The sequence below is a fragment of the Conger conger genome, chromosome 11 (genome assembly GCF_963514075.1).
Source record: "Conger conger chromosome 11, fConCon1.1, whole genome shotgun sequence".
Taxonomy (NCBI): Eukaryota; Metazoa; Chordata; class Actinopteri; order Anguilliformes; family Congridae; genus Conger; species Conger conger.
In genome coordinates, this window is record NC_083770.1 from 6,836,967 (window position 1) to 6,862,981 (window position 26,015).

The following is a 26,015-nucleotide window of genomic DNA, read 5'->3' on the forward strand; positions in this document are numbered from 1 at the left end:
AGCAGTTATGTACTGATACAAGGTTATCCATTTGGGAGGATGGTTTCAGTTAAGAATAATATGTACCACTAGCTACGATATCGTTTTTGTTTATTTATTTTCTCTTCGAGCGTACAGTGTACAGTGCTCTGTATTTCCGAATGGCAATGCTCTGATCGCTCTGAACTTCTGTAAGAGCAGACAGAGTACAACATTTCCTGATTTCAGTCATACTTTGCAGCTAGCCAGTTAAAATGACTTATGTTAGAGTTGAGTGCCACAGACTGTTTGCTCTGAAAAGTTAGTTCGCTTAGCCAGCTACAATTTTTCTTCCGTCTCGCTAACTGGCTAGCTGTAATTACAGCTTGATAGCTTGCATGTCAAACATAAAAGTTCTTGAGTGCAAAGCGCAATTGAAACTGTGATCCTTGAGTTACTTATGGTCTCCCTCACAACCTTCATTAACATCTGGTGTGATATCATGCACTTGCATCCTCTTCCTAGCAAGTTTGCATCCATTCCACATCTTTTTTTGCCCTTACAGTCCTCATGTTTAACCGTTTATGTATGTTTTTGTACCCATTAACCAAATTGTGATGGTCAATTATCACTGTCTTTTGAATGAACAGTTCTTTGGCTTTTCCTGATGGTTGACAAAGGGATTTTGCATGCTGGTTACCTCATTTTAAACTCTAGTGAAACAGGAAGTGATGGAATGACACAGACTAGATCATTTAGACTGAGATTAACTAAATTTAAGTAAAATTCTATTGCAAATTTCACTTTTCTTGATTTCATTTTCAATAATTTTGTGTTAAAATTACTAAACAAAAACCATTGAAACATGAGAGTAAATGTATTGAAATAAAAGTGTATATAGTTTTCCAATATGTTTGAACATAAATCCATCCTTTATCCATGTTGTTTATTATATTCAGTCTTTTTATTAAGGGTGCCACTGATTCTGTAGCCCACTATATCATTTGTTTTGGTCTCAAGTAACTGACCTCTGCTTTTCCCTCTTTTGGCTTCTCAGCTCACCACACAAATGGGCGTGGTTAGTGCTCTCTGGGACATCTTGTGCGTGTGCAGTAGGGTGAGTTAATTTTATGGATACTTCAGCTTCTCTACTGAAAGATGTGAGGATTGGGTCTCTGTTTTGATTCACAGACCGTGTGGCATTCACACAGATCTAAAATGGACACGGTTACTACATATTCATTTGCAGTGTTAACTCGTAATAAAACATGCAGCACTGAAGGCCTCTTACATTTGTGGTTAAAGAACGCAAATTTCCGACTTGCGTTCTGAAGTATGTTTTTAGGGGAGTTCGCACTTCCGAGAACATAAGGACAGAGAATGCAGTTATATCTTTGTAGAATAAGCAATAATTAATCTCTTTTCACAGCGGCTTTGCTTTATTCTGTGACATACCTCAGGCATGCAAGTATACATGACAAAATCACTTTTCAGGAGGAATGAAGCATTATTTCAATGAGCTGTAAGGGTACCAACAAATTTGACCATGTCTGTATGTATATACATATTCAAATTATTTTTACTTTTACAACGTGGCAGCTATTACAACGTGAATAGCCTGCCTAAACTGCATCCCCCACCCCCCACCCCCGGCCCAGCCAGCCACAAGCTTAACTGAAGAATTTGCTGTGGGAAACACCGAACCTATTTATTGTTTAAGCAATCAATCTAACAGGACACATCTGGGCAACAAGACACAACTGTCAGTCACATGCTCTAATACTTTTGCTCACCTAAAAAGTGGGAGGTCTGATACAAAAGGTGATAGGTAAGTTGTCTAGATGGAAAAAAAACCCAGGAAATAAAAGCTGAAATTCAAATCGGTCATTTCATATATATATGTTTTGACCTCAAACTCGATTGTCTTCAGTGTATACGAAAAAAGGAATTGACCTTGCTGTTCCAATACTTTTGGAGGGGACTGTATATGGGATTATACATGGGATTGTTTTTCTCATGTTGTGTTCATGAGTATTTGTGCTATGATCTTCCCCATTGCCTGTGTTGATAGTATTTCAGCTTTTCTGTCAATGTAAAAATGGAATGCATCCATCTTTATTTAAGATGCATTAGTTGCTATGCATTAGGGCGGCCTGTAGCGTAGTGGTTAAGGTACATGACTGGGACACCCAAGGTCGGTGGTTCTAATCCCCGTGTAGACACGATAAGATCCACACAGCCGTTGGGCCCTTGAGCAAGGCCCTTAACCCTGCATTGCTCCAGGGGAGGATTGTCTCCTGCTTAGTCTAAGCAATTGTGCGTTGCTCTGGATAAGAGCATCTGCCAAATGCCATTAATGTAATGTAATGTAAGTTGCTAAATGGAATGTTCATTTATAATTCATTTCAGTTCATTTATAATCAATAACCGCCATTTGCAATGAATGTGTGCTTTGTTGAAAGCAATTCAGGCAATCCGTAACTCTGACATTCATATCTCTGCTGATATTTTTTATCTGCTTCCTACAGAGTGAAGTACATGGGACTCTTCACCTACATTCTGCTTTTGTGTCTGGCAGCCTACCACACATGGCAACTTATTGGAGACAGAACACAAAGTAGTGTGAGTTCCTGGCCACTGGGAACGTAAAGGCTTATGTCTACTGTCCTGTGCCCTTTGGCTATAAAATAACTTAATAATCTGGCTGTGTGCCATTGTTAATGTTTTTCAGAAAGTGTTCAATGGTAAGAAATATATTATGTTTGGTCAACATAGAAAACTGCTTCCTTGTGGGCAAAGGTATCTATTGACGTTGGTTTCATGTCATTTCCCACATAACAAAATCATCGCAGTGGTTTTGCTGCAAATTCAAATAATTTAGCAGTAATAATATTAAATATGCAGTGACTGCATGCAGCAATTCATGTGGCCAAGCGCTCATGACCATGATTGACTTATTTGTAATTACCAAAGTCATTGTTTTAAACCCTTAAGTCTCACTAAGGTTTTTTTTTTTTTTTGCATTCATTCCTTTTTTTCAACCTGGAATCATTGTTCTCTATAATCTATTTTAACATGCCATTGCTTTAGCGACAACAGTTCCTTATTTTGTAAGTGTGTGGGGACCTCACCTTCTCTGCATTTTGGAAATCCACATACTACAAGAAATAAAGTAATGTCAGTGTCCTTTTCACAACAAGTGTCCAGCGGGCCAAATGCATAATAGTTTCTTATTCTAGAACTCTGAGAAACGTTGATAGAACGTTGATTGTTTACTTAGAATTTCTCTGGAGGAATCATTATTGTCCGTTTTGCTGTTACATACTTCAACAAAAATAATTGTACATAGAAATGCTATTATCTACGTTTTGCATAGGCTCTCTTGAACATGATGAGCTCACTGTCTCTGAACTTAGTTGCAGAGAAAATGCGTTACCTCCATCCATGTGTAAGAAAATTCAGCTCATTAGCTCATCAAAGAACCGACTGTGGGCATGTTATTGAAGTGATGACTAAAAAGTATTTTAGCTAATATCATTATTTCCAACGGTATATAATTTGTTAGGCTTGCATAAAACAACACAGCATTTTTTCACCTGCGTAACAAAACTAGCATTTTCAATACACGCAGAGTCTGTTCTTGAGATTTCATGCCAAAAAAGGTTAATGTTTCTGAGGAAATACCTTTGACTCCATAATAGAGGGCATATTCAGTGACGTGACCCCAATTCATATGGGTGAGGAATTAAATACATTCTCTAAATATTAGATTATTATTGAGTATGCTTATGAATAAGGAGCCAGCCAGCCAGACTTTTGAATAAATAGCATGTGTTTGACTTGTTGATGGGGGTTGGGTATTGGACAAAAACTTCAGTCAATGGACCTCAATGAATATATTACTATACAAGATTGTTTTATTGTGATTATTGTACCTATTTATCTCGACCTGTTGCTGTCTGAGGATCGCTGCAAGGAGGGGGAATTTGGGACAGAGAGGTAGGGGAGGGTGACAGGCGGGGGGAAGTGCAGGCCTTTTCTTTCAGGATAAAAAGTATTGGATACTTTAGTAAGCAAAATGCAACATTTTACACCTCATAAGACCCATAATATAATTTAGTTTCCATGTGTCCTTTTGGAGTCTCGACATGTCTTTTTTTTGGAAAACTACTGAGACGTTGATGAGAAAAAACAATACAGAATGCTCATTTTTGAAAGGGGATTTGCTGACTTGGCTCCATTGTGTTTCATAGCACACCAGCAACAGCTACAATAATCTTGATCCAGTCATACAGAAAATCTCTTAAGTGAGAAAAAAAAACCTCTAAAGGCCGGTACCTTTCAGAAGAGACCAGGATTATGCCTGCAGTCAAAAGAGCTCAAGAATAGTAACTATTTTATTTTGGGTATATCAAGAAAAGGAGTGATACTTAAGGGGTTAATGTCAACTTTTGGCATGCTTCAAAGTTCAGTAAAATAGATGGCAATCATATAGTATCATCATTATTATTAAGAAACTATCTCTGGTGTCTGTAAGCAGTGTTACACGAAATAAGACCTGGGGGTTTATTACAAAGCAGGATTACTGGGTTAGTTGGATAAATCCACCGCCTTTCTGTGGCATTAAAACCACCCAAAAAAGAAGCCTTTGAACAATATGGGTTAAGAAACCATTTAGGCCAGTGATCAAAGTAATCTTTATTACAATCGTTAAATTATTATCTTTATTTTTGTGATTTTTATTATCTGTTATTATCTGAGGCTAGGAGTGGGAATCCAGTACACTCATCATGGAATTGATCTTTGGTGTTTGTGTCCCCACAGGTGAGCGTGCTGGTGCAGGTGCTGGCCCGTTGTCTGGCTCTCCTGGTGTTACCTGTGCTGCTGTACCTTGGATTTTTCTATGCTCACCTGAGCCTCCTGTACCGCAGTGGACCGCATGACCAGATGATGAGCAGCGCCTTTCAAGCCAGTCTGCAGGTCATACTGACGCACCCCTGCATGCCACTCCCACAGTCTTCAAGGTCTTACTTTCTTGAAGTACTCTGTTTTATAATTTAGAGTTTTGGGCTTTTTTAAATTATATTTCATAAGCCGCACTGTAGCAATTTCACGTAATTTTCATTCAGTTTTTACAGTTCCTGCAAATTTTTTAATCACTCTAAGTCTCCCATTTTCTTTTGTCTATTAAAGGGGGCCTGAACTGAAAAATAAACCAGCTAAAATTGCGGAGAATGGTAATAATTTGATAAAATGTAAAATGACTTTTTTTGTTTCTTGTATTTAAAAAGTGTAGGCCTTTGTTTACAAACACAATCAAGCAAAACGCTTTGGGATAGTTGTCTTACAGGCTCAGCATACATCAATACTCAAATTTGGCACAGGCCAAATCGCTGCAGTGTGCACAGGCTAGCCAGTTGAGCTACTGTAGTTAAAATGTTCACACAGCCTCATTCTCCGCCCCCCAAGGGTCAACAATGTTGCATCATTGGTTGCATTTTGGCCTGCTGGTTTTCTTGTAAACTTCCTGTTTATATCTATGAGTGTAGATTTCTATATAACTGGTAGCGACATGTCCCTATCAATGTGATTGGCTGAGCTGGGTGGACCTGCCATTTGCTGTCTTGAATATAGCAGATTACTTCCAGTCGTCATCATACTTTAGTTCTCTCTAAGTATAGACTACTTACTTTCTCAAATTAAAACTTGGGCCACAAATGGGTAACGTTACCTCAATAACTACACGCTGCGCTCTTGGCGGAGTTGCCGCTCGGAAAAAGCGGACGAGGGATACTATTAGCTGAACGACCACTCATTCACATAATTTACCAATGGCCAAGATGTTTTACTTGTGAACAAAAAGTCGTATGGCCAAGCCATAGTTGAATTAAAAGTAGCGGGGCGAAGGCTACTCACAGTATTCCATGACCTCGCTCAAAACGAACTGCGGCCATATTGTACGTATACACAGTGCACCACCAAGCTAAAATACTAACCTCCGTCAAGGCATGCAGACAAAATCATAAATGTAGCTGAGGTGGCTGATTAATCTTACAACACATTTATTACAGCCACAGAGCTGTTTAGGATCTCTCTCTCTGCTAATGTTAACGTAAACTAGCGAATGCTAGCTAACGTTAACCAGCCAACTAATGTCAAGTAACTAGCATGTGCTACACTTTAGGCTACACTTTTTGTATGGACAGTGATATACTGTACAGTAGGATTAAACTTAAATCCTGAGGTGTTGAGCTTCATTAAACAAGCAGACTCAAGCAGTCCCAGTGTGTACACAGACATTTGCTCCAAGCTCCATGTTCGGCAGCAGTCCATCAGCCTTTGTGCATCTGCGAAAAATAAATTAGTTTGAAGTATATTGAGCCCATTAGGTCCTTTCTGAAGGGGTGCCAAATGCCTGCTGTATCTAGGTTTGGGGATACATTTTGATTCACATTCAACTGATTGCTGCCATTTTAAATGAGGGGGCGTCTAGGTAAGTACAGTTGATGCTCAGTTGTTAGAGAGATGAACTCCACCTCAGCGTGCCCTCCCTTTTTTATGACAGGGGGAAAGCTAACAGGGGTAGTGGCAGAAATAGCTAAAAGGTGCCAGGAAAGAGAATCAAACCCCCAGCTGCATGGGAGGACTCACATATGGCTTGAGTCAGCCACCCACCAGACTATTTATCGATTTACAGAATACTTGCTACTGAGCTACTTACGACTTCTAAAATACTGTCACATCTCTACCATAATGTTAAAATGACACTTTTTTTTTCAATGCCGGAGAAAAAAGATAGGAGTGATCTCACATGGGATTTTACCTTGTGTTGTACACAGGGTGGCCTGGCAAGGGTCACACAAGGCCAGCCTCTGGAGGTGGCGTTTGGCTCCCAGGTGACATTGCGCAGCAAATCAAGCAAACCTGTCCCATGTTGGCTGCACTCCCATAAGGCCAACTACCCCATCAGGTCAGAGAAAATGCCCAGAATCTGCACAACCTTCGGTCCTCATTTTCAAATGTGATGTCTTAGTCTTAGCCTAACAACTTTCTCATGATATGAAGGTATGAAAATGGCCGTGGCAGTTCCCATCAACAGCAAGTCACCTGCTACCCCTTTAAAGATGTTAATAACTGGTGGATTGTCAAAGATCCAGGCAGGTAAGTACTCCTGTTGCAAGGGCAATCAGGTTAGTGGCTCAGCTATGTGTGAAGTGGTAGCTTGGCGAAACTATTAATAAGAATTATCAGTGTTTATGTTTATATACAACTAAAATCTTGGAGACCCTGAAAATGAATATTAAATTAAAAGATGCAAACTTGTTTTTCCCTTTGAATCACATAAAAGTCATGTTTCTTTGCTATTTTTATTTTGATTCTTTAGGCATAGCAAACATATTACTCCATTTCTTTTTACAATTTGTATTGATCAAAGCCAGTTCCAGCAAACTTAACTTGATTTAATGAGCATCCTGATTATGTTTTTTAATTCTAACAGAGGAAACAAGGGTTGGGTCTTGAGGCGATCACATGAGATCAACACAATTGTACTGCTTGTTCTAAATGATAAAGTTAGAGGAACTGACTGAAGTAAGCTTAAGCATCTTGATATTGAAATGTCCTACAATCCTGAGGCAAGTTCACAGCAAATGTATGTAATTTGTAGTCCTGTTTCACAGATCTCACACAATTATGTTTGTATTCCAGACAGGACTTGGTGGTTAGTAAACCACCCCGGCTTGTTAGACACGGCGACATTGTACAGCTGCTGCATGGCATGACATCACGGTTCCTAAATACGTAAGGCATTGCTTACCATTTTCACAATTAGGAAAAATTGCACATTGACTGTTTTTCATTTAGTTAACACCAAGTATACAGTGGGCTACAGAATTGTTGGCACCCTTGATAAATATGTGCTAAAAGTGCTGTAAACGAAAAAATAATACAGTTATTGACGTAAGCTTTATTTCCGACATTCCTAAAAATGACATAGTTAAAATAAAATGGTTACTACTCTTGAACCCTTTTGACTACGGGCACAACCATGGACTCTTCTGAATGGTAACCCGTGGGAGTTTGTTTGCCAAAAGCCAGAATTACGGATTAATATTACGAAAACAAAGTTACTGATGTTCAAACACCATGGAAGTGTAAGCTTTTTTTCTGACTGAAAATATGTTTTCTATTTGAGTGGATACAGATGCTCATGGCTGTTGTCTGGTGGGCTTAGAAACACTTAGTCTAACTTAATTAATTACATGTCTCACACAAACTCACCAACAGCTATAGTTTCACTGGATGCAGAAAGGGCATTTGATAAAGTAAATTGAGAATTTTGACTTTCTACACTGAAGAAATTTGGTTTCGGTGAATCATTTATCGACTGGGTAGGAATTTTCTACCACGATCAACACCAATGACCACGATCAACACCAATGGACTAATATCACAATGCTTCACTATGCAGAGGTACTAGGCAAGGATGCCCGCTCTCTCCATCTTTATTCACAATATTCATTGAACCACTCTGTCAAAAAGAAACATCGCAGGAATCCGAACAAAAAAGAATACACCATGAGATCAGCCTTTAAGCAAACGACATTCTACTTTACCTACAAAATCCTTCCTCTTCATTACCTGAAACCATCCGCCTCATCGACAGTTTCTCTAAAGTCTCAGACTACACTATCAGCTGGTCTAGATCCACCATTCTCCCACTCAGCCCAATTAGCTGGGATGTGGCAGCTCAAACGCCACCCCTCTCTCTACGCACTGGTAATATCACATATTTAGGCATAAACATTTCCCCTAGGCTGTCAGAGTTAGTCCAACTCAACTTCAACCTACTTCTCAAAACAGTAGAGGACAACCTTCACCATTGGATGAATCTACCAATATCCCTCATAGACAGAATTGCAACAGTCAAAATGACCATACTACCCATGATAAACTACCTATTCTCAATGATCCTATTGATCAAGCCCCCACCCTTTTGGTTCAAGTCCCTAGAATCCATCACCTCAAAATTCTAATGGAAAAACAAGTCACCTAGAATCAAACTAGCTTTACAACAATCCAAAACACAAGAAGCCTGGTGGAAATTTTACCAAATAAATAACACCAGAATCTGACTGACCAAACACACTCCCATCTGGAACAATCCTGATTTCCTCATTTGGTCCAGAGGTACGGCATTGGGGAGAATCACTTTTTCAAATTCCTCCAAATCCCTATTCAGACCAAAATCAACCTTAAATCATCTAACTTAGATCTTCCCCCACTAACATCAGACCTGATCAACATCACTACTAGAAAAAACTACTGTCCCAAATCTACAAGATAATTTCCATGTCTGATTTATCAATATCCATCCCTTCAAAAAAATGGGAATAAGACCTACAAATGACTCCCAGTGCTGACTTCCAATCTATCTATCAACACAAACATGCAACTCACTCAATACAAGATTATTCATAGAGTACACTACACGGGGGAAAGGATGTTTAAAATGGGTTCTATAGGCTCTGATATTTGTCCACACTGCACACAGAAACCACGGACAGCTATATGCATGCCACATGGGACTGCAAACTATTCTGGCGGGACATCACTGACAACCTCTCCCTTTTTTTTGGCTGCCACATCCCACTCCCCCCTCCAGTCTGCTTACTTTGAGACATATCCAACATGAATTTAAACAACACATCCAGCAGAATACTCTCCATAGCCCTAATCATCGCCAAGAAAACTATCCTCATGAATTGAAATGAAGGAACACAATCAATATTACACTTTGTAAAAAATCTACTTATCGAATACATATCAATGGAAAAACGCATCTGCCTCCATTAAAAAACAAACCTCTGAATGGAATCCGTTCATCGATAAATTTGTAACATCTGATTTCACCCATTACAGTTTTTTTTGTTTTTTTTACATTTATTTGCCTATTTTCTGCCTGTACACCATCCATAATAAGTATTATTGAATTTCCTTTTTTTCTTCTTTTTTTCTTTTTCTCTCTGGGTGTTTATTGGTTTGTTATATTTTGTTTGTTTGGTTCTGTCTTCTGTCTTTTAACACCATGTCTAACACTTGTGTTGCACTTTATTGAACAATAAAAAAAGAAACACAATGGAACTACAGCAAAGATTCTGGACACATCTCTTTCAAATTTGATGACAATATCACCAAAATTGAGCATTCTGCATTGCTAAGCTATTTCTAGGCAGGTTTCCTAAAAGGACATTTAGAGACTCCAAAAGGACACAAACTAAATGATATTATGGGTTGTGCATGAGGTGTAAAATACGATAGATTGTATCCTACATTATAAAACGATTTTCCTCCTCAGAACTATTCACACATTGTTTCACATTAGACTTATTCATCACAAAATACTTTTTTTGTTGTAAAACATCAACCTTCCAGGGCCTAAGTCTGAAGAACTGTTTTTCCAGTGCGTAACAGTTAGGGGGAGAAGCGAGCACACTTCTTCCAGGAGCATTTAGTATACAATATATAGTATTTTACACCTCATAAGACCCATAATATCATTTGGTTACCAAGTGCCCTTTTGCAGTTTCCAAATGACCTGATTGGAAACCCGCCTAGCTTAGAGAAAAACTATGCAAAATGCTGACTTTTGGTGATATTTTTTTATCAGATTTGAAACTGGATTTGCCAGCATTGTGGCTGTGGCTCCATTGTGTTTCTAAGCCCATGGGGCACAGTCACGAACATATGTATCCACTGAAAAAATAAAATGTTTTAGGTGAGAGAACTTCCAGTGTGTTTGAGCAACCCAAGGGTTACCTTTCAGAAGAGATCAAGATTATACCTATAGTCGAAAGGTTTCAAGAAAAGTGACCATTTTATGTTTGAATTTTGTGTTAAAAATGGTGTGACTAAAAGGGTTCATTTTCTATGCTCACCCTCTTTTCAGCCATGATGTTGCAGCTCCCATGAGCCCTCACTCACAGGAAGTGTCTGGGTATATTGACTTCAATGTATCAATGCCAGCCCAGAACCTGTGGAAAGTGGTGAGAGACTTTAGAGATTTAATTTTAGTTTTGTTTCTGACAATGTCCTGTCAAGTATGCATTATACTAACCAAAAAGTGTTCACACCATGAATGTCTTCATCATTTAAAAAATATTATAGTGTATTTTTTATTATTGATTAATGTTTGTCATCATTGAACTGTATTATAATTATTAAGTCTATGATATATGTCAAATCACTATTGCTAAGCATGAATTAATTTTCTGTAAGAAATTATTTTGTATAGAGCAGCAGGTGATTACATTTTTAAAAATGATTGGGTTCAAGAGTACAGCGCTCCCAAAACAAAACCTCACAACCTCACAAAAAAAATTTAAGGGTGCAATTTAAAGATTTTAAGTAATTTGTGCACATACAATTGCACAGTGCGCACGCTCTTGTCTGTTACATATAGGGCCGTGCACATCCAAAGCTGACGATGTATAATAATAACAATATACATAATAATATTAATAATAATATACATAATAAATACTATACTATAATGTAGAACACCAGACCAAGGTGGAGGATTGAAATGTCAACTCCCAAAAAAGAGAAGAAAAAAAAGTTACACTCTTTTCAGAAATACATATTACGTATTGCGTATTACTGCATTGAATTATTAGCATTGTGAAATATATTTGATATTGTTTTATTCACATTGGCTGTAAAAGACGTTCGTTTTTTCTGGGGCGGGGGTTGATGCACCGCTTAGCCTATAGGAGCACTGTGCTAGCGTACCCAGGGGAGTATCCTGGCTGATAGTGGCAGGGTTTGCTCTGATTAATGCCTTTCACAACTGAGTGTTCAAATCCCCTTGCAACAAAAGATTGTGCTCTAAGATTGTACATACTTGCGGTCATGTTCATGATTCATGTGTACATTCATCTCCTACGGGTTTGTGACTATCGCATTGCATTGCAAAATAAAGCTATTTAAGTCTCTTTGATTACCTCTGAAGTTATGAAGTAGAAGATGGTTTCAAAGGGGTTAATTAACAATATAGTGTCTCCACTATATTGGCACTGTATGGGGGGTTTGTTGGTCACAATAGACTTGATAGGGGCTGTCAAAAAACTGTGCTGTAATTGTGCAGCGATAGAGGAGTGCTGGTGCCTGATGTCAGATGTTTTCAATGACTCTGCATTTGTAAGGTTCGATTTACATAACGTCTTCATTGGTCGTTACCCAGAATGTTAATTCACCTTGAATTGTACACTGACACCATTGTTGTCAGTTTATATGTAAACACAGAAATAAATCATTTTGTGTTTAAATGTAAAGAATGTCTTCAGAGGACCTAAAGTTATATTCCGTTTGTTCGCCAGGAAATAGTGAACAGGGAGTCAAACAAAGAGGTGTGGAAGACCATTCTGTCAGAGGTGCAGCTGGTACATGTGAACACTTCTGCTATGCTGAAGGTACGTACGTTTAACCAGACCAATTTGATTAATCAGGCTATGAATGACTTTTCCAAAATCTTAATGGAAACAAGGTACATTGTTACAGATTTTTGACCAAAACCAAGTGGAACCATATGTATGACATATTTTGTATTGTTTTCTTTCGTTTAATGGACCCTTTTAATGTCCCATTAATGCCAATATAAAAATAAATGTTTTTGTATATAGTTAACAAGAATCTTAACCTTGGAGGCTTAATACACTATATAGGGCAGAGGTGTCCAATCTTATCCTAAAAGGGCCGGCGTGGGTGCAGGTTTTTGTTAATCGTGGTCTTTAATCAAGACCTTGATGAGTAGAATCAGCTGTCTTAGTCCTGTGCTAAAACAACAACCTGCACACACACCGGCCCTTTCTGGATAAGATTGGACACCCCTGATATAGGGTTAACAGAACAATGAAAAACATGAAAATAGTAAACATGTTGTCCCAATGTCTGATCTACATTCATAGTATGTAATACAAATGCTTCCACAAAAAAAAGTTCTTCATATGACATCATCATCTCCCCTTTAAACGTTTCATAAGTTTCAGTTTTTGGAGCATGGATTCGTTTCTTGGACAAAGTGAAAAGATCAATGAATTAAACTTAACTGACAAAATCATTACAAATCATCACAAATTGTTCCCACAAAGACAGACACACAACAAGACCTATTACCTCAAATGAGGAAGTTAGCGTTTGAGCACCTATCGACTGGGGTGTTAATACGACTTTGCTTACGCTATTAACATTACACTAATTGCGAATTCCTTAATTAGTACACTGCAATGATAAGGCTTCTTGGTTTGCAACCTAACTTTCCTAGCGGCTGTTTTGTATGCAGTCGTTAAAGGGCTGCAATGTGTGCCTCGGTGGCGTGCGGCTAGAGCATCGGACCTTGATGCAGGCATCAGTCCAATGCAGTTTCATACCGAGGACCAGGGTTTGCCAAAGTCAGGTGCGGCGGGCTCACACGGAGCGGTATAGTTGGCACTCTGCGGGTAGGGGGAGGGACTCGGCAGGGTCTGTAGGATTGGCACATACAATAGAGCCCTGATTGCACTCGCCTCGGTGGTTATGGAGCTGTGAGTCGATGCGGCTTGCAGAAGGCGTGCTGTTCTATAGACAACCCGGCCCTCGATCTGAACTGGTCCATCCCCGCCCCATTACCTTTCAAGACACAAAATGAGCCACCCACATAACTCATAGTATTCACTGACTCACTGAGTGCACCCATTTTTATTATTTTGATATTATTTCACTTACCCCCAAAGTGGTACGTAGGACTGTTGTGATGGTATCCTCGCCTCACTGTGCTTGCTGTACTGGATTTGACAAATGATAAAAATGAGTCGCCATTTTGTAGACTGTCCAGCTAACCTTGAAAATAAGCGCTCTCTTTAAAATAACCTTTAAATAACATACACACAAACTGTCCTGTACACTCTGATGACATGAAATTAAACATGAAACCAATGGTGTAAAATTACCAGGGGATTGGTACTGGTACTTTGTTTGTAATAGTTCCTTAGCTTTGTATTCACTAACGCATTAAATTTGCTTCCCTATTGTTGTTCCACAGCTCAGTGGGTCATCCCTACCGGATTGGGGTTTCAGGCAGCTGGAGGTGGTTGGAGATAAGTCTTATACGGGCTATCAGCAAAGTGGCATATGGAATGTGGAGGAGCATCGCTATGGAACAAGTAAGAGATTTCATGCGTTGTTGACACGCCATCCTGTCGTTCCGTCTTTCTCAGCCCAAATTTTAAAATGTAGGAAAATAATGGGGCGCATTTATTTGCAGCACGACTCGATTAGTTTCTATAAAACACTAGTTATACACTTGTAACTTGGTAGTACTCTGATGAAATGAACATTTTTTTAAACGGATGATTTTTGCCGATTGGCTGTCCCAGTGGGATCCACCTCGCTATGAGGAAGCAAGGGAGCCTGCGGGACAACATTTCTTTGTTGTTGCAATCACATTTTTTTATTTAATGAAGAATGAATACAAAGCATTTCAGCAAAGTTCTTAACTCCCACCCCCCATGGCAACACCAACCGCACTGTGCAACCGCAGTGTGCAATTGACACACTGTGGTACACATAGCGAAATATGTAATCATTCACTCTCGTAATGTTTCTGTACTGTAAAGTATGTCAATTTGAGCTCAAGGGGATTTCAGAGAATGCCACAATATGCCTCACAGTAAGTTTGCTAGCTGACCTGGTACATTGCTGTTATATACAGTACTGTGCAGAAGTCTTAGGCCCCCTAGACTTTATTATATACGTATATATGTTAATTCATTGAATTATTTTGGAGAGAATCTTATCTGTACAGAACGTTATACAGGTGCCTAAGACTTTTGCACAGTACTGTACATCCGTCTATTTTCAAAGGGATACTTCCAAAAGGATAATGTATCCTCACAAACCACATCACTCGCATCCACAAACATGACAACTCAGTTTACTCCAATGGGCACAGATCTCGTTCCAACGGGAAGTGGCGGTTTTCAACATGAATATGTGGCCGGAGAATACAGTGTGATGCCCTAAGGAATGTTTTCAAGCACCTTATTGAGGTGGTGGGAACTCAAGATGTTTTGGAGGCAAAAGGGTTCTAAGTGAAGCTAGATTCTAACTGGTTCTAGATAGGGTTCTAACTGGTGTAAGAACCTCAATCACTGATTATTACTGATTATGAGTATGGTTGTCTGTTTTTCACTGTAGGCCAGGAACAGAAGGAGAGGGAGCTGGAGCTGCACTCACCCACACACTTTCACGTTCGGCGGAACCTCACTTTCATGGCCAAGTTCATGGAGCTACAGGTGAGCACTTTGCAATAGACACAGCTGTGAAATACAGCTCATTGTGCAAAACCTCTCAGACACAAGAATTCTTAACTTAAATGGCTACTTTGTTGAGAGTTTTACCAAGGAGGAGGTTACGAGTAGGCCAGAAGGCATACCCAATACTAAGAATGTCTTTGCCAATATTGAGAGAGGGGATAAAGAAATACTGGATAAATTACATTAACTAAAGACAAATAAGGCAGCAGGCCCTGAAGGGTACTCAAAGAGGTCAGTGAGATCATTTTTAAACCACTGGCAAGTATTTTTAGACAGTCTTTAGAAACTGGAGAAAAACCGGAAAAAAGTGTGAAGAAAAGTATAAACTGTATAAGATGTATAAAAAGGACAGTACTGAGAGTAATAAGGCTGAATATTGTTATATGCATGCTAAGGTTAAAAAAATGACTGAGGTTAGCCAAAGGCTATTTGAAAGGCTAATTGCACAAACTGCTAAATGTAATCCTCAGCATTTCTTTCAATACTGGAGTAGGAAACGGAGTTAAAGTGCATTATGAATAACAAAGGAGAACTATTGTATAAGAATAAATATATTGCTCATACCTTAGGTGTACTAAAAGGCCGGAAGGCATATTCAATACCAATATTGAGATGGGGGGTAAATACTAGATGACTGAAAACAAGGCAATATAATACCAATACATAACAAACGGGACCGTACCAATCTCAGAAACTACAGGCCTGTCAGTCTAACTTGTATCACATGTAAAACAAGGAGTTTTAACAAGGAGAAAGGAGCCCCCTATTCACATCATTTTCCGAACTGTTGGAAAATATACGTTTATTTTACGATTTGCAGAAGTTCACAGTTTAGATATTTGCATAGATTAGGGGGATAGATTTGGATAGATTCGAAGGGACACCCAGGTACACTGCTTGAATTTACCTCTGTAGATCTTTAGCAGTTCTGCATATCAGTGTCAGATTTTCCCCTTAGCTTATATTACAAACCCACTATAATTTAGAAATAAAAGCCTTGAAATTGATTCTGATTTATTTTTCTGGCTATTTCAAGAACCTTGTTTTGCAACATTCACTTTCAAAGTCTGTATTCTGAAATTAGGCTGGTGTGGATGCTGAATGTTGGACAAGCCACCTTTTTTAGCTTTTTACCTTAGCAGCCAGCAGTGCCTGGGATAGTGGAAATCCATGGATGAAGGTGATTTAACTCTCATGTCTGTGTTTGTGGGGTTTTACATTTTGGTTTTGCAGTGGAAGATGCTAAGTGTGAAGAATGAAGTGTCTGAACACAAGTACAGCTCCTCTCCTATGGAATGGGTGGTGATGGACACCAACATTGCATACTGGCTCCACCCTTCCAACAATGTAAGTCTCATTTTTACATTTTCCTTACCTCTTTACCTACTTTTTCATCTGTTCATTTGCCTGTATTTTGACACTCTTCTTATACACTACTGATGAAGACTTTTCAATCAGTCTCATCTGTTATTCAATTATGTTTTGATTTCAGATAGAGTTTGATATTCTAGCTGGTGCCACTGAAAACTGAATAAATGAAAATTTACATCGGTCATCTTTTCTCATGAAGTGGTGCTTGCTTCAGAAGCAGTAACCAGCCTTCTGTATTGTCCTTATGCTGGAATTTACTCCATTGCTATTCACTCGAGAGGCTGGAATAATGCCGGAATAATGACTTTATTTTGCGTATTTTAGCTTGAGCTTGTTCAAATAATGTTTTTGGGTACCACAAAGAGACTTTTTACTTCATCCTGAGAAATATACTACATGGCCTACGCACTCTCCAACCTGATTTTGTGAGCAATAATTTTGGGATCTTTGTTTTATTCAGCTTTCTTATGATCTGGTTCTTTTGATGTTTTTGCAGAAACATGATCGCAATAGGCCTCACGGCCATTGATAGCTAGCTGTAATAATGCTAGCCAAGTTTGACTCAAACAGACAAACAATGTAAACACATCATTGAAACGATTCACATTGTAACATTGTAACAACCAGTTCCTTTTGAATCCTGCATGCCCTTTCAAACTCGTAACAAATTCAACAGAACTTAAGATTGCATACATTTTTTTTTTTTCATATGAACAGAAATGCAGCCTAATATAACCTCATAAAAGTTATATTTTTCCTTTACAAATATTCAGTAAAAACTATCCTCCATCAAAACAGTACAATTTATTTAAAAACATACATGTAATGGATAAATGTAGTGCATTACTACCCACCTCTCAGTGACCAGAGCAGGGAAAACTCCCTGGCTTGTAATAGGAAGAAACCTTGTGCAGAATCTGACTCACGTGGGAGCCCATCTGCCACTCTCTGGCACCAAATGGTTGAGAGAGGCTGACTAAATAATAAACAGAACTACACTATGCATATTGTTGCATCCCGTCTACAGTACATCAAGGAATAAAGACAAATTAAAATATGGTTCGGCAAAATAGAGAATTCCCCCTTTGATTTGTACCTGTAAATTCAAATGTATTTGCTGCGGAGATTTCTTCTCGGAAATTAGAATAACGCAGTTTAAGAAACAAAATTGAAAAATCCCTGGGCTTAAATGCAAGTCAAATTGTCTGTGCCACAAAGGCACAAGAAAATAATATTTGACAAGTTGTCGTAACCAAGTTTTCATTGTGATTTTCTCTTTCAGGCTCAGATCCACCTGATTGGGAATATTTTCACATGGACTGTAGCCACATTCGGCCTGGCAATATTTGCTGCTTTGTTCCTCTGGCATCTGCTAAGGCGGCAAAGGAAAATGGAGGACATTCCTGAAGGTACAAAGTGTAATCTCAAGTACAGATGTAGTATTGATTAACAAAGGCTTTTTAAAATGTTTAACCCGTACCTTAGATTTAGCTATTTGGAGTTGAGATCAAAATCTAAATATGTGAGAAAAAATATTATATCTAAATATTAGAGAAAACAGGATGCACCAGGCCACAACTTTCAAGTGCTGGTGCTATTTTATCCATTTGAAATTAAATCTGCAACTCAATAAAGTATGCAAAAACTTAACGGGTCTGAATACTTTGTGAAGCCACTGCTGTAAATTATAACCCTGTTAGTCACCAGGATTAATTATTAACGGAGAAGAATCCCCCAGCACAGTTCACACAGGTGTGGAATATTTCCTGTACTGAATACTGAAAAAGAGGATCATTTTTTCAGGAAATTGCATAAAAACATTTAACATATTCCCTTTCTCACTTTCATTCTCACACCTCTCTTCCACAAACCCAGTAACATGGAGGCAGTTGAGTCAGGTTGGTATAGTGTGTGGTGGGGGGTGGGCAGTGAATTACCTGCCCTTCTTCATCATGGAGAAGACTCTCTTTCTATACCACTACTTGCCAGCACTCATCTTCAAGATTCTGCTGCTGTCTGCTGTCCTAGAACATCTACACACACATATCCTGAGGTAAGTAACGTGATGTCTGAGCATTTGGGAACATGGGCCATACTGCAATCTTATTAAGAGAAAATCTTTTTCTTGTGGTCTTGCAGAGCTGTCTAACAGAAGTATGATATCAGCAGAATTTGGAAATATAAGCATTTGTCATTTTTGCTGCACGATGTGCAAATTATGTATCCATAATCCAAAGTGTTTTGATTGTCATCTGATTTTGCCAATGTCTCATACTGAATCTCTCAGGTTTACATTTAGTTCTCCGATTTTCTGATTCTTTCTCCCACGTTATCTCCTCCATGTTTGTCTCTCACTGCCCCCCTTTCCTTCTCCTCATTTGTGTCTCTCCCTCATCTTCCAAATAATACCAGATATCCCTCTCATCGTCGTGCCCTTGATGGAATCTTGATGGCAGGACTTTTCTCTGTATACCTGTCCTACCGAACCTTGAGTCCCCTAACCTATGGACAGCCAGAGCTGAGCTCTGAAGAGCTGGCTTCACTGCACTGGAAGGACACTTGGGACATTCTATTGCGTAAACACTGACCACACGCCTCCCAACATGGGGAGAGCACTGGAAACCGTTTGAGTCTGTAGCTTAGCTATGGATTGACATGTTAATTTGGACTGAAACTGTGATTTCTGCGGGGGGGGGAAATATATATATATTTATTGCAAGATTACACTAGATTCTTAGTGTTGTTAATGCCTATTTGAATGTTTTAAAACAGCTTTGGAAGTCGGTACTGAACAATATTACAAACATTCAGCGCACTGCGTATCCATGCAAATGTCCATTTATGACTGCAAACTTAAAGGTGGTCGCTATCATGCATCTTTCTTAAATTATTTTTTTGGTTTATGTCTTTTTTGTATTTTCTTTATTTCTGTAACATGATGGAAACAACCCTACAGTACTGTGCGAAAGTAGGTCTGAAAAAATAAACAAAAATCCTTACAGCTAAGATTCTGTAAAGAATAATGAAATTAAAGGTTTTCCGTATCGAAATTATACTATAAAGAGCAGTTAGTTGAAGACTAAATTGAATAAATATTTGGTGTTACCACTCTTCACCTTTAAAACTGCATAAATTCTCTAAGTGCACTGTCCTGCAGTTTTATAAAATAATTGGCTGGTTTGACTTTTGTGGTCTTGCTTGCTTCTGGATCCAGATAATCTTAATGTTATTTTAATATGTCATTTTATTTCACAATATTTATCTGTATTATTTTGGAGAATTCATGTTTGGAAATCTAAAATCTAGGACCAAATAGTACCCTCCATAACGTTTGGGACAAAGACCCTCCATAACGTTTGGAGGGTAAAAGACCCATCACAATTTATTTGCTTCTGTACTCCACAATGTGAGATTTGTAATTTTAAAAAGTGCACATTGTCAAACTGCAAAAGGTTAAAGTGCACATTGTCATATTTTTAAAAAGGGCATTTTTATACATTTTGATTTCACTATGTAGAAATCAGCCCCCCCCATTTCTGGGCACCATAATGTTTGGGACACAGCAATGTTATGTGCACCTATCAGCCACAACATTGATACCACTAACAGGTGAAGTGAATAACATTGATCATCTTATTACAATGGTACCTGTCAAGGAATGGGATATATTAGGCAGCAAGTGAATAGTCAGTTCTTAAAGTTGATGTTCTGAAAGCAGGAAAAATTGACTAGCGTAAGGATCTGAACGACTTTAACAAGGGCAAAATTGTGGTGATCGACTGGGTCAGAGCATCTCCAAAACGGCAGGCCTTGTAGGTTGTTCCCGGAATGCAGCAGTTGGTACCAAAAGTGGTTCAAGGAAGGACAACAGGTGGCCCAAGAGATGGCACCAGGATGCACTCTGGGAAGAAGGCAAGCTGGCGGAGGCAGTGTGATGCTCTGGGTAATGTTCTGCTGGGAAACTTTGGGTCCTGGCATGCATGTGGATGTTACTTTGACACATACCACCTACCTAAACATTGTTGCAGACCAAGTATACCCCTTCATGGCAACTCCAAGGTTACTTTGATTCCTTGGCAGGGCACTGCATCTGAATTGCTACGGGAAATATCCATCTATGCAAATGGATGTTATTTAAAATAATTTAAGCTGGTCTTGATAAGAGTTTCTGCCTTGAAAACACCGTTGGTGAATCTTATTTTTGTACCATTGTTTTACACTAAACATATTTCCAGATAGCTGTACAGTAATATTACAGTATGTAATATTATGGGTACAGCACAGCAACTTTTATGAAGAAAAATTACATTTTGATCTCCACAAAACATTTCATTTTAATTAAGACAATGTACTGGAATCCATTACGATACAAATTAAAATGGCCTCCCTCTACACAAGCCTGCTTGTCCATGAAAGTAGATGTAAATGGGTTCTTCATAGGGTCCATTCAGCAAACAGATAACACTGCCAGATTATCACTCCCAAGGTCAAAACGAGTCATTAAGGCTGATCCAAAAACAAGCTTTCGTGGCACCTGCAACAGCCCAGCTCACAATATTACTCATGCTTCACCATATTGTTAGCCCGTTTCACCCTCCAACAAATCACTACTATTTGTAACTTTCTGAGCAAAATCTGAGGGTCCAGAAATCATCTTGGTTGACTTGGCGAGTAATGACTGACAGAATTAATTTGAATAATCAGACTGTCCTAATAGAAAGGTGAAGGTAAAAACACCCTGTATAATAATAATAATAATAATAATAATAACAACAATGTCTTGCATTCATATAGCACTTATCCACAATTAAAGCACCCCCGGGAGATGCATGGCAGCCATTTTGCACCAAAACATTCACTCCGCTTCAGCTTCAGAGGTAGAGAGTGAGAAATCCTTTAGCCGATTAAACCATATGCGTGTGCTGGTCATTGACGGCGGGCTAAAGATGCACTGCGCCTTTTTTACGCTCCACGGAAGCCAAAAGAAGCTGCTGTCAGTGGAGCCTCTTGATGGGTATGGGAATGGTGAGGAAGTCGTCCGCCAGCACGACCTCCGTGCCCGTGTCCTGCAGCGCCTCCTCGGCCTGCCTCCTCAGCTCGGCCACGTCATCCTCCGCGCCCTCCGTGCCCAGGCTCAGGGGCTTGTAGCGCTGGCTGAAGTGGTGGAGCACCAGCTTACGCGCCCGGCAGGCCCGGGCCACGGCGGCGGCCATTTTGGGCGTGCTGTGCCCGTGCTCCACCGCGCGCTCCCTGTGCCCGTCCCCCAGCGTGGCCTCGTGAACCAGGACGTCCGCCCCCCGGCAGGCCTGCAGCGGGCCCTCGCCCACCAGAGCGCTGCAGTCTCCCAGTACGCACACCTTCCGCCCGGGGATGGCTTCCTCCAGCACCTCGTCTGGGGTCACCACCCGCCCACTCTCCAGTGTTACCGACTCTCCGCTCTTCAGTCGTCCATACACTGGCCCAGGCTTCACGCCTAAGAGAGACAAGAGGGTAATCTGGATTTAAAAAATTATTATTTATTTTTTCTTAAACCCTGACCCTGTGCATAATGAATTCAACAACTTCATCTGAACTTGTGTCTCAGGGTTTACTGTTTTAACCCTTTCAGTCCCAAGAGTGCGATATTGAACTCTCGACTTTACACCTTTTCAACTAATCAAAATGACTGCTAAACTATTGGATTGAGCCCCTATTAAAACCCTACTAAATTCTCTCAACCAAAGCCAAAACCCCTTGGGATTTGGGCGTAGCCACTTCATATTGGGCTTGGATACTGAAAGGGTTAAGCCAATCACATTTCACACATACTGCTGAAAACAAACAGTGTTCCCAGAATGAAAACAGGACATTTTCTGTGATGGCTAAGACAAGGTATCTATCTAAAAATGGAGGAGATGATTCACCCAGATCCCGCAACAACTGCGTGTTCAACCGCCCCGGCCGGTCTCGTTCCTGCACGGAGAACCCGAAAGACGGCAGGCGGTGAAACAGCCGGAACGCCACCACCACGAATCGCTCGTCCTCCAGGAGAGGGTAGCAGTCGCGGGCGACGTCCAGGGGGATGGTCCGACCGGGGCGCTCCTGCGGGTGCCAGCTCTCGGCGGCGGAAGCCTCCGGCGCATCAGCCGGCTGGCTTTCGGGGGGACACTGGTCCGCGGTGGGCTGGAGCTCGTGCACGGCGTAGGGGAAGAGCAGCTGGGAGCCGGACAGACTCAGGGCCACGCGCAGGAAGTGCCTGAGGCCCCGGGGGCCGTAGACGTCCACACAAGCGGGGGGCTGGGTGGGCGAGGGGCTGAGGTTCAGACTGATGGTGCACAGCAGCCCCGGAAGCCCAAAGAGGTGGTCGCCATGCAGGTGAGTGATGAACACCTTGCTGATCCGACCTGAAGGACAAACAAACGCAGCAGTAGAATGGTAAATGGTAAATGGTTGGCATTTATATAGCGCCTTTATCCAAAGCGCTGTACAATTGATGCTTCTCACTCACCCATTCATACACATATTCACACACCAACGGTGATTGGCTGCCATGCAAGGCTCCGACCAGCTCGTCAGGAGCAAATGGGGGTTAGGCGTCTTGCTCAGGGACACTTCGACACAGCGCGGGCGGGGACTGCCAGACGACTGCTCTTACTGCCTGAGCCATGTCGCCCCCAGAGTGTTTAGAGTGATGGTTACCACCCAAACACTCCTCAGGGGTGCGGTGCCATACTGCAGCTGTCTGCATCTACGGCACCAAACGCCACAGGGCCGACCACACACCCCCACACGTGTGTATGGATTTAAAATGCATGCACATAAAACAACATTGCATTCCCATGCAATTGGAAGAATGCAGCGTTAAAAGTTAGAAGTACAGGCAGGTGACAAATTCAAGAAACAACCTGAATAAATAAGTGGAGAAATATAATGGATGCAGATGGACCATTCCATGCCAACTCTGGAGGTTGCATTACAGTACCTCTTGGATTTTTATCTTTTTCTGTGTGATCGTAGACAATTATGAGATATAAATTCCCCATTTTGTTTTCCCGGTTGAGCCATTTAAAGTTTGCCAGATGTCACAATTAATTCTTTTAAATATACTGAATGCTTCTGTGCCCATTTATTTATCTCATTTCAATTTATTGTGAAGCACTTTAGTTGAGGTGGAGTGGAATGGCTCATATGCTTCTACATTACATTACATTACGTTACATGGCATTTAGCAGACGCTCTTATCCAGGGCGAATTAAGCAATTAACATCCTATCATACTGGAATGTATACAATTTGGGGCCCAGTGGCCCTGATTTTGCATCAAGATGGCAAGAGGAAAAGATGTAAGTGACTTTGAAAGAGAACACTACTATCCTGATGGGAGTGGCCTCTTCCAGGATGACCAATGCCCCCCGTCCACAGGACACTGTATGGTATGAGGAGTATGTGAATGATATGCGATGGCCTTCACAGTCACAACATTTATACCGATTTCAACACATGGAGGCGATTTTGGACCGACGTGTTCGATAGTCTGCGATGGACTGGCGACCTGTCCAGGGTGTATTCCTGCCTTTCGCCCAATGTATGCTGGGATAGGCTCCAGCCCCCCTGCGACCCTGTTCAGGATAAGCGGGTTCAGATAATGGATGGATGGATGGATGTGTTCAATAGCGCTCTCCACCATCATCAAAGCACCAAATTATTTGGATATATTTTGGAAGAATCGTGTTCCTTCCCCGCAAGCTGAGTTTGGCCAAGGTTCACTGAAGCCGTTCTGGCGGCTCGTTTTGGCCAAATAGCTTACTAAGACACTTTATGTAGCTTTTTCCTTTAACGTCACCCGTCTGTATAGCCTATTGTCAGAATCAGGGACAAGTATAACGCTACTTGTTTCTGGTCTGACTGAATTTTTATTTATATTTCTCATGAGCACAGATAGTTATGCACCATAACCAGCCCATACGACACAAAAAGACGGCGAGGAACGTAACTTACCGGCTTTCAGCTGGCTTTTCATGAGCTGTGTTTGCGTCCCTTCTCCGCAATCGAAGAGCCAGCAATCTCCCTCAGTCCGGAGAACTAGAGCTGAGGCTCCGCGATGTGGAGACGGGTATGCTGAACCCGTGCCCAGGAACGTTAGGTCCATAGACATGCTTCAACAAGCGATGTAACTTAGCTAGCTAGCTATGAATTTAGCGACACCATTATCAAATTACGCACATTGTCACACAACTTTCTGGTGAGCATTGCTCAAATTATTGGATAGCCTAATCGCTATCTTCCTTTGAAACCGATCCATACACGCATTTAGACCTTAGACACGTTGTCTTCCCGGTGAACTTCCCGGTGAACCCGGTGAAGCTGTCGTTCCTTCGCATGTTAGCAAGCAAATTATACCACCCCTGAGCCAGCCAGGCAGCTAATATCTATTTTACTGCATACTATACAATGTATTATTACGGTTTTAGTGATATCTGGACTAGTCAGTACCTAACTAAATAATTAGTAAAATAAATAATTACGCACATAATGTAAAACTACTCTCGTGCACAATTGTAGTGACAGATACTGTGTGTATACACTGCTACCACCTACTGCACAGGAGGTTACAATACAGCGGACAGTGGTTCCTTGAAAAGCATGATTCCATCTCAACGGCATAACCTCACTAGAACGACGTGGACTATGCCCTACATGACAAATTTTGTATCCCCCTGATTAAAAAAAAAAACTAGTGTGTGGTTTTAGGAGTCCAGATAAGAATAACACAAAGATATGTATTATCAGGGACCTATGCTTGGATTTGGGCACATGCCCCAGAATACTGTTATCAGGTCTGCATCAAATGACAAGTCGTTCGTCAAGTACAGAACAGCATACCCAATTGTGACATTTTTCTGAAGTATAATCTGATGTATTTCATTCATTCATTCATTCATCATCCTAACCCGCTTATCCTGAACAGGGTTGCAGGGGGGCTGGAGCCTATCCCAGCATACACATTGGACGAAAGGCAGGAATACACCCTGGACAGGTCGCCAGTCCATCACAGGGCACACACACCATTCACTCACACACTCATACGTATGGGCAATTTAGACTCTCCAATCAGTCTAACCTGCATGTCTTCAGACTGTGGGAGGAAACCGGAGTACTCGGAGGAAACCCACGCAAACACGGGGAGAACACGCAAAATCCACACAGAGAGGCCCCGGCCGACGGGGATTCGAACCCAGGACCTCCTTGCTGTGAGGTGGCAGTGCTACCCACTGCACCATCCACGCCGCCCTGATGGATTTTCTCTCGGCAATTATCTTGTATTATTTCAATAGTCAGTGCCTGTGACCGTGGAGCC

The 26,015-nt window shown here is 40.7% G+C and overlaps 2 protein-coding genes across 2 annotated transcripts in view; one reads left to right on the top strand and one right to left on the bottom strand.

Moving 5' to 3' along the window:
- The window catches only part of pomt1 (protein-O-mannosyltransferase 1), a 27,377-nt gene extending 7,718 nt beyond the window's left edge, over nt 1–19,659 (top strand). The window contains exons 7-20 of the mRNA XM_061260612.1: nt 1,016–1,075; nt 2,487–2,580; nt 4,783–4,938; nt 6,798–6,928; nt 7,024–7,119; nt 7,666–7,758; nt 10,907–11,003; nt 12,336–12,428; nt 14,036–14,156; nt 15,190–15,287; nt 16,542–16,655; nt 17,962–18,088; nt 18,555–18,732; nt 19,092–19,659. Of these exons, the coding sequence (XP_061116596.1) occupies nt 1,016–1,075; nt 2,487–2,580; nt 4,783–4,938; nt 6,798–6,928; nt 7,024–7,119; nt 7,666–7,758; nt 10,907–11,003; nt 12,336–12,428; nt 14,036–14,156; nt 15,190–15,287; nt 16,542–16,655; nt 17,962–18,088; nt 18,555–18,732; nt 19,092–19,266 (1,633 nt within the window). The 3' untranslated portion in view covers nt 19,267–19,659. The remainder of the gene's footprint in view (nt 1–1,015; nt 1,076–2,486; nt 2,581–4,782; nt 4,939–6,797; nt 6,929–7,023; nt 7,120–7,665; nt 7,759–10,906; nt 11,004–12,335; nt 12,429–14,035; nt 14,157–15,189; nt 15,288–16,541; nt 16,656–17,961; nt 18,089–18,554; nt 18,733–19,091) is intronic.
- A 1,097-nt stretch (nt 19,660–20,756) lies between these two features.
- Nucleotides 20,757–25,200, bottom strand: elac1 (elaC ribonuclease Z 1). The gene is made up of 3 exons (XM_061261337.1): nt 24,656–25,200; nt 22,583–23,062; nt 20,757–22,152 (listed from the first exon to the last, which is right to left on the bottom strand). Exons 1-3 carry the CDS (start codon nt 24,810–24,812, stop codon nt 21,674–21,676), a joined length of 1,116 nt encoding a protein of 371 aa, XP_061117321.1. The 5' UTR covers nt 24,813–25,200; the 3' UTR covers nt 20,757–21,673.
- Between the last annotated feature and the right edge of the window lie 815 nt (nt 25,201–26,015).

Excerpts from the sequence above, each read along its gene's own strand:
- elac1 (XM_061261337.1), bottom strand. The coding sequence starts at position 24,812 with ATGTCTATGGACCTAACGTTCCTGGGCACGGGTTCAGCATACCCGTCT. Across the intron at positions 23,063-24,655 it reads GAAAAGCCAGCTGAAAGCCG|GTCGGATCAGCAAGGTGTTC; the intron begins GTAAGTTACGTT and ends TTTGTCCTTCAG. Across the intron at positions 22,153-22,582 it reads GCAGTTGTTGCGGGATCTGG|GCGTGAAGCCTGGGCCAGTG; the intron begins GTGAATCATCTC and ends TGTCTCTCTTAG.